This window comes from Crassostrea angulata, chromosome 10 (assembly GCF_025612915.1).
Source record: "Crassostrea angulata isolate pt1a10 chromosome 10, ASM2561291v2, whole genome shotgun sequence".
NCBI lineage: Eukaryota > Metazoa > Mollusca > Bivalvia > Ostreida > Ostreidae > Magallana > Magallana angulata.
Window position 1 is genome coordinate 20174490 of NC_069120.1, and position 9312 is coordinate 20183801.

The 9312-nt window shown below is 34.3% G+C and overlaps 1 protein-coding gene across 1 annotated transcript; it reads left to right on the forward strand.

Moving 5' to 3' along the window:
- The first annotated feature begins 4698 nt into the window (after positions 1-4698).
- LOC128165630 (uncharacterized) lies at positions 4699-8975 on the forward strand. Its single transcript, XM_052830355.1, has 5 exons — positions 4699-4976; positions 5137-5180; positions 5934-5999; positions 7429-7468; positions 7680-8975. The coding sequence occupies exons 1-5, from the start codon at positions 4905-4907 to the stop codon at positions 8355-8357; spliced, it is 900 nt and encodes a 299-aa protein (XP_052686315.1). The 5' UTR covers positions 4699-4904; the 3' UTR covers positions 8358-8975.
- The last annotated feature ends 337 nt before the right edge of the window (positions 8976-9312 follow it).

Here is a 9312-nt window from a genome sequence, read left to right on the forward strand (position 1 = left end):
AATAAAAAGAAAAAATAACATGACATACATGTATCTTAAAACTTTATATGTATATGTGTAAGTATTCTTTTTCAGAAAAACCGTTGTTCATTTCTTCTTTAGTTTGCAAAATAAATACAAGCATTTCAAAATTTGCTGAGATATGATGTACTAAACATGTGATAATTTCTGTTTCAGAGCAATATTACTTCCTTGCAATTTACACTGTATTATATAGAGATTCAAGCTATGATTAATGAAACAAGATCTTGCAATGAGAAAAAAAAAATACCCTAAATTTTTAAAGTCTAAAGCAGGTATAATTATAAGGATCAGTATGAGTTTCATAGTCCATTGTAATATTCTGGAACCAACCGAAGACTTTCTGAATTATGAACAAAAAACAGGAAACTGCATATGCGATCTCATTATCGGGCGTTTGGAATTGGACACGTTGTAATTCGTGTATTTGATAGCATTTATTAAGAGAGGAAGTCGACAGCGAAGAGTCGCACCCCCGAACAATAGAGATAACTCCCAATCAAAGGCTTGTTTGCCTGGCCTTTACCGGAAGGAAGTCTGAATTAAATTTAAAACGGATTTTGATATATCAGCTATTCCATCACAGATTAAACAGGCAATCGAATACTCGGCCAATCGCAATTTTCCTTGGTACATTCGATTATTATGAAACAACAACAACACGAGCATATCCAATATAAGAATCCTTCTTAATACATGTATGTGCGAAATACTAATGAATTTGGTTAATAATTTGCTAATCAGTTTAATGATATTGTGTTTAAAGATATGTTTATCTAAAATTTTTGTTTTCTTACTTATATTTTGAAATCATTGATATAAATGATACTAGGAATCAAACTATGTAAAAACTGAAAATGAGTGGAATATGTGCTCAAATTTCACAATTATGGAAAGTTCATTTTTATTTAATAGTCTCGTGAAAGTCTTTAAGTTGTTTTAATTTTTTTTCAATTTCTTTCAAATTTTACTGTGTTTCGGAAATGTTGATATCTGTTCTCTACTATTATTAAATGTAATTAACCAAAAATGTTTGGCATTAATTAAGTTAATTAAAGATAGCACTAATTATTAATCATAGATACTACATGTAGTACTTGTGTAAGTCTAATTCAAAACAATAACACCCCACCCACCAACTAGAAACACCATGCATTATTTTCGTTAACCTCTTTAAAAATTTTATATTAAGACGAGTGGAGGATACGAAACTTTTCTATGGAAAACCCCGCTGATTATGTAAGAAGGCAATCTACTGCACTTAAACAATAACAAACACCTCTCCATGTGCACGTTATATCAAATCGATAATCGACCTAGAACAACTCCAAAACAACCCGGTATCTCAGCACACAAGCAGCTAGTATGGAGGATCTGGGTCACTACGAAACACCATTGATATATGTTTGTATGTGTAGTAACCTAGGGGATTCCCAGAACAACTTGTTTTGAAGCAAACCGCACAATTTCTAGGTATCAAGTTGGGTAATACCAAATTTTGAGAGTATTGAATTACGCCATTTGGCCTTCAAGCAGACGACTTTTTTGAAAACCTTTTATAGTATCGAACTGATTGTAAATATCCAATGGCATATTTCTGTAAAGTTTCCGTGAGTTTAAGTTTTGGAACACTAGTAACGTGTTTGTTTTTAATGAATGTTCAATGGCATATCAGCAGGGAGTTATATTTAAAAATTTTAAAAAATTGATAAATTTGCTGAAATAAAAATATATAAAATGACTCATTAGAAAAATTAATTTTAAAGAAAAGATTATGCTACTTTAGCAACAATTGTCTTAATAACAAACCTATATATAGAACTATATAGTATACTCCATGTAAAGCAGAACTTGGGACGATTATTATTGAGTATATTAGGAATAGTTACATGTACATGTACCTTTGTAACAATCGTTTCATCTTTAATATCAAAGTCATCGCTGTCTGGGGCCCAGTTTAGGAGATATTGAATAAGGATACAACCATTACCCTTTCATCTGTTGTTTAAGGATGTGTCCATTAGATCTAAGTAAAAACTGTACCTGTGTGTCGTTCATAGGGCGATACACTATCAACTGTATCATGATCACTTGTTCCGGTACTACACGTAACAACCATTCAACGGCGAGATACAAAAGATTTAACATTTTTTATACCTGCAACCTTTCCTTGTTGCAAAAAATAAATTTATATATATAATATAATCCCCCTTTTTAAAGATGTTTTATAGCAAATAATAACTATCTAAGTACCTATCTCTTTTGTTATTTTATTTCCGTTTGACATTTCTGATTCCTGTATGTAATGGAATATCACCATAAACTATACAGCCATTGTCAGTTCATATCAGTATAATCACGGATTTGGAAAAAAAAATTCTTTGCATTCATGAAAAAATACATTCCTGACAGGATTTTAGGGTATGAAAATGCGTTCCTATCATCAATATAAAAAATGCAATAAAGCGGAAATTTAATTTCAAAATTGAAATGTCAGTGGTAGATATTTTTGATAAAATAAATCCATTTCAAAAAAGATGGAAAATAACATTTTTGTCATTCTATTTTAATAAAGATACATTTTTCTTAATTTATAAAATACATGTACATCGTAAATACATTTTTTTCAATTTTTTAAAAAGTTCATTACATTACATGTACGAAAGCCTTATACAAACAGTTTGTTTTATCAAATATGTTTCAGAAATGTTCGCCAAATTTGCATTGCCTAATAAAATTCCTTGTCGCTAAGTGAACGACATCCGTTGCATTAAAAAAACTTATCCCGTCTTCACAGTTTTCCTGTTTTAAACAATATTTAGCGACGAATATTTAATGTTTCTTCCGTTGATGGCCTTTGCGCCACGTGTTTTTAGAAATTACTAAATGTTGCGAAAATAAGCAACAATTATCACCGATTGTCAATTTTGATTCAAATCTTACAGACATTAATGTCAGAGAGTTCTGAACAATTTATATTTAGATGACATTTTCATGGTTCGAGAAAAGTCGGGATGTATCTTAGAATTTTGAGGAAACCACAAATTTAGAAATATTCCATGCTGTAGGCACAGTGTAATAGTGTCAATGAGATGAGATCGCGACCTTGCAGCAAGAACCACAAAATCATGGCAGGAAACATTTTGCACTCTATCCAAGGATCTGAACATGCTATCAATCAGTATATGTCAAATCTAAAAATCCATAAAGTACGACCTCGCATGCTTTTTGTTCCAGGTGACCTGTTTTGTTGTTTTTTTGGTTTTTTTTTTTGGTTGAAACCTTTCAAATATTAATTCAGTGCCAACTGGTAGATTTTGAAGTAAAGCGTGTTAAAAAATACTTTTCGCGAACTTAAATATACTTTGCTTAAACGACATGTTGACAATGATAAATTATGTAACATGTTTTTCGCTTAGCTTAACTGAAAGAATACATGAATACGTGACAAGCAGGTAGGTTTATTTGTGATAGTTATTGAATAATTATATAACATAGAAGTCAAAAATGAATAAAAAACAATGCATAAAATCCAAAGATGACTGTTCGAGAAATTTCTAAAACATTTATCAACGTCAAATGACGCAATCCGTGCTGTTGAACGTCATTGTGAGAACTTTTATTCAAACTGAAACGTCACCGTCCCCGGTGAAGGGCGTTATATGACGGCTTAGAGCTGTCATTCATATCACTGAAATTGGTATACAACCCAGACACGGACGACCAAGAATCCAAGAACCGTCCTCGGTCCCGGGACCCGGCCCCCCGGACTGTAAACAAGCAGCGCGGGCACCTGCTTCTTCATGTGTTTTTTTAATAAAGTGAAGGACTCGATCTCTACATCATTAGAGAAATACAAAAAATCAAACAATGGACAAAGAAGGAAGTTTTTACATATACATACTGTGTCTATCTACCTCGAATGGTCGTTAAAGAGATTGGTATTAAGACGTCAATAGGGATATTTGATCGTAATAATACGCATACTTTATTCTTGGAGTTAAATGTTAATTATTTGTCATAAAACCAGTTTTGAGACTACGGTACACGATTTCTGTTGAAATAGATTATGAAATATCGATATTCCCTCACCATTTTTCTAATCATTTGCAGGAATTATTTGGTTGTTTTTTTACTAGACATACACCTTTATCAGTTGTATGCATTACACAATGTCATGAAATATTGAAATATGGGAGATGTACCCTACCATGAGAGATGTACACTACCATACATGTATACATGAATAATGCGACGAAACATAGGCACCCGACGTTATAAATTTTTACTTTGTTAATGACTAATAATGAATTTACTTTTTTGTTTGATATTTACACCCAATAAATATTCTACCCATCTTTTATTTCAAGCTATACACAAGGTAAGAATTCAACAACTGACTCGACATTCAAGTAGTTGACGATTAAAATACCCCAAAATTTATTATATGAATAATTATAAAAAATCGAATTTCTCCATTTCATAACATCAGACGAATGATTCAAGTGTCCTATATTTAATTATGAAATATTCAAATCAAGATAGCTGACTCAAGTATATTGCGAAAATTTTATTTACATCTATTTTAAGCCACCTGAATTACCAAACATCTATATATATCTGGGAGATACAATGTATGTCCTTGCACCAGTCATATCGCGAGCTTTAAAGGGACATTGCGAATCGTTATTGACTGCTTAGTATAAAACGCGTTTATTACCTGGAACCTTCATTTCGTGCTTGTTTAATGCAAAGAGAATGACGTATTTTTTTCCTTTCGCTTATTGACCCGTGACGTCAAAGGTCGTTTATTTGAAGTCTGCGCAGTAAACGTGTTTACCTCGCCGAAGTAAACAGTTGGCTGTTACGAGAAACACAGTGCAATGGAGACGAGCATTTTAACCGGCGAGCGGATATTCAGGGCAGATTACATTAAAAAGAAACGGATTAGAAAGGTAAACTTTATAAATTTAGCAATATTTACGAAAGTTATTTGAAAATATTTCCTGAGTTTTGCATGACATTTTGTTATTTTCCTTTTATTCGAGAATAATCTTTTATTTTCAATAGATCGATAAATGTATAAATATTTATTTTTTTGTCGTTGTGCAATAGGGCAAAGTTCAGTATCTAGTGAAATGGAAAGGATATTCAACAAAGTAAGTAACAACTTCTTATTTATTCCCTCGATCCTGGCTCTAACCCCAATCAATATTGGGTTCAAGGCAATGTGTTGTTTACATGGGATGCTGAGCTAAAATTATCTCGAAGTTTCCCCTCTGTTTTTTTTTTTTGAGTGAATAAAATATCAAACCTTGTTACTACAGTGTTTGCATACTTGGAGATTATGTATGGAATAATACATGTGAACTCGGTGTACACGTAACTCAAATGTATAGGATGTAGGGCCCATTGTTAAGTAACAAGGAAGAAAAAATGTGCCAAAACGAAGTGTTTTGTTACGTTATCTATGAAAAGATAAGCATTCGCGAAAGTCTTCCTTCATATTTTTATTTAGAATTCCCCTTTCTAGTCTCGAACATTTAAATGATATTACCCATTTATTGCATGTCACACTGGCGATGGTATTTCCTCCATTAATAGCGATACAGTACCACCATTCATGGAAAGAGAACGATCTGTTATCAGAACTAATTTATTGGCGAAAACCATACCATGAATGAATTAAAAAGAAAGATGCAGATTGTTGATGGAGCAAAACGTGCTATCATGATTTTGAGATTCATATTTAAACCGGATAATACATTTTAGGTTAAGAAATGATGGAAGACAATTTATTGGCCTCTTTATATACGAAAAAGAAATGTAGATTAATTTACATTTTACAATTAGCATCGTCGATACATTGACGTAGTGCCAAATTGTTAAACATGGACTCTGCTTCTTTTTAGGCAATGTACGTGGGAACCAGAGGAAAACATCCTAGATCCCTATCTGTTATTCGACTTCAATTCTAGGTAGGTATCTATATATAAGTACATTGTAAACAACACACACAATTATTTGATACTTTTCTCGTCGTTTTATTTTCCAACCAAAATCGAACAGTTACACTCAATAAAATGGTGTGCTGTGTAGGTGTAATGCATCACGAATTTGTTCAGTATTAACGGACTTTTTGTATTGATTATAAATGTACACATATGTACATGCACATGACACATAGACGGAAGAAACGTGTTCCCAATCCTCTAATGGTAGAGATCATGTATAGGTGTTTAGGTGAAGTAATCGATCTCCTCGACTTGGCCCCCGGGGTGGTGTAAAAGGTGTGTTGTACCAAAAAAAGTACCTCGGTAACTGTATGTATATTGTCAAATCGTATATTGTTGTTCTTTCGCCAGACACTAAACTGTCGTCTCGCTAGTTCGCTTTATGGTGCTCTTGACAAAATGATGATTAATTATTAAAGTATATGAATTATTATTTTCAGTCATTTGGCGATAAATCGAAATTTCCAAGGCTTAAAACAAAAATTGCAGTTTGAGAGAGGTTTTGGGGAATTATGATAAAACTGGGAAAAATTAGTTTCAATTTCACTTCACGTGCAGTTGTACCCTAGTTTTTACATTAAAAGCAATAATAAGCGCTGTAATTCACACCTACGAGACAATTTTTACCTTAGTTATAATGCTAGTGTGAACACATCCCTTAAATATAATCGTGATTTAGTAACAATGTACAAAGATTAAAAAACCCTCGTGGTGGGTGTTAAGATACCACAAAAACTTGACTTAATCAGCGAGGAAACGTTAACACACCATTGATAGGTGCACGATCGAAGCCAAAATACAACACGCGTTTCCGTGTTGTGGAGGTGCGACCTTAAGTCACATTATAAATTAAACTTCATAAGCCTTCTTCAAACTTTTGGAATCATAGTTTCAGTGTTTAAAAGACGTTACTAGCCCAACTAAATTTAGATGTTTTACCCTTTAGACACGGTAAATGGGTTTACGTGATCTTAAAGTTATGATGAACCCAAAACGACAGTAGCAATTAGTCAAATAAAAGCACAACTGGGAATAATAAAACGATAAACCGGTTCAAACGAAACTGCAATAAAGTTGGAATTTCTTGACAGAAAGGAGGGGTGAATACTGATACTAGTTTTGGTTTCAGTTTTAAACGTTACCGAGTAGGCGATATGATTATTTTTTACGTCATTCCACGACAGAAAGTTCCATAACTGGTCTAGTAATATCTGATTTAATCTCTTTGGTCCCACGACTCAACCATAAGAAGAAACAATAAAAAATATATAAAGTAATTTCACTTGTTTCTCAAAACAGCGTGAATATGAAGAAATATGGTTAAAAATAAGCAAGAATAATAATTTTATTACCTCGCAAGGTTCAACTAATTTTCCTCTGTTTTAATTTATAGACCAAATACAAAACGGGTTGGCAGGCGACGAAAAAGTGAGGTATGTATACCCGTTTCTAATTATACTTAATGGATGCTGAAATTAATGTGGAAACAGCTTGCCCACCGACAAGGGGCCATTTTAAGAGTTTAATGATCAAGATATTCAAACATTAAAAAAGTAACGCGGTATTCGCTCAAACCATACGGTCCATTGCGTTGAAATTTGCATCAGCTTAATCACAGCAACTGTTTTGTTCCCTATTTTGCAGGTGGAGAATTTTCATCCGTATGGTGTTTATGGTCTCCATGACAACAAAGAGAAAAGAAAACGGGACAAAGGTGAGACGCGCTCCGTGTGTCGTCTGCGAACCTACGACAATGGAATCGGGGCTCTGGCGGAGGCGGCCGAATATATCAATTCACTGGAACAGACAGATGGTACCCGGGGAGGGCTATTGTTGCCCTCTGAAACGGGTCGTGGACAATTTGACAAAGAAATCGACCTCAGTGACAAGACAAACACGCTTTTGGAGCGTGCGAAACAGGAGTGGGTGCGTGAGGACAATAACAACACGGGTAATGCGACGTCCGACTGCTGTTGTGTGCAAATGACTGAAAACGACCAGAAGTGTTTTGATTGGATGGAGGGGACACATGCACAGCACGAGACTTCTGCGGACACGACGGATAATAGCTGTGAAAAAGAACATACTTCTGTACGATTTTCTCCTCGGTATTTGTCCGAAGATACGGAGTCTTACTGCGCAGAATCCTCCTGTACGTGCACGAGTTTTGACATGGATGACGATGATGGCCGTGATAATGTACAAGTGTCAAGTGAACAAAATGACCCAGATAGCTTGTTGGTCACTGACGTCACGTGCAATTCCATCACAATAACGGTCGTTGAAAGTCCAACGAAAAAAGGCTTTTTCAAATTGGATTAATCATCTGCATCGACATGGAGCAATCCTTGATACACCCACTGAACATCAGCTTCTGAGCTATTTGTGGAAAAACCTCTACAATCTGCCACTTAGTAACATCTGCACAAAACACACATAATGGTACAAGTTTTGCCGAAAGATCAGAAAAGTGGTATTAATCAATGAAAGTTATACACGAAACACATGTTTTAAAGCCCAATGTTCGTACATTATAATAAACAATTAAGATTTGTCGCTCCGTTTATGAGCCTTTCATTACCAACTTTATTTACAACTAATTGCTATACTAAGTGTTGTGAGACATTGACGGACTAAGCGATTTTCAAAAAAAAAAAGTAAAGGTTCATGGAATGTTTTATTTTTACATTAAAAGAGTTTCCTGTCGACGATGGTCGGTTCCTTAAAGAAGACGATTTGACCAAGAATTTATATACATGTGATATATCTATATACTGGTAGCAAGCAGCTGACGAAGGTCTTTCATAACTTTTTATCTCTCTCATAATTTCCAGTATTCAAACAATTCCAGGTTCCGAGTTTTCTCTTTATCTGGACCGAGTTATACTGTTTTAAGAATTGTATGGTTTGAACTTGTTTAATAAATGATGATACACAAACTATTGGCATGCTGTTTTCATCTGTTGTTCTGAATTTTCACCGTGACGACCGTTCTAACAATAGTGTGTATACTCTCATGTTGGATGACGTCAGCATCGGCTATATTTAATGACGCATCCTCCAATAGAAGGCCGTGCTACCAGGCCGACCGAAAAACTTTTTTGTTTTTCTGAGAAACCAGCTTGGCGCCAGTAGTATTTTGATACTCCTACATGTAACTATACAAACAGTGGAGCGTATTTATTGTTTGTGTATATTGATTTTGTTTTACTCCATGGCGAGTAGAAGGGCAAAAGGCCCGTAACCCAAAGAGTCCTTTTAAAGAAACAGTAGCACG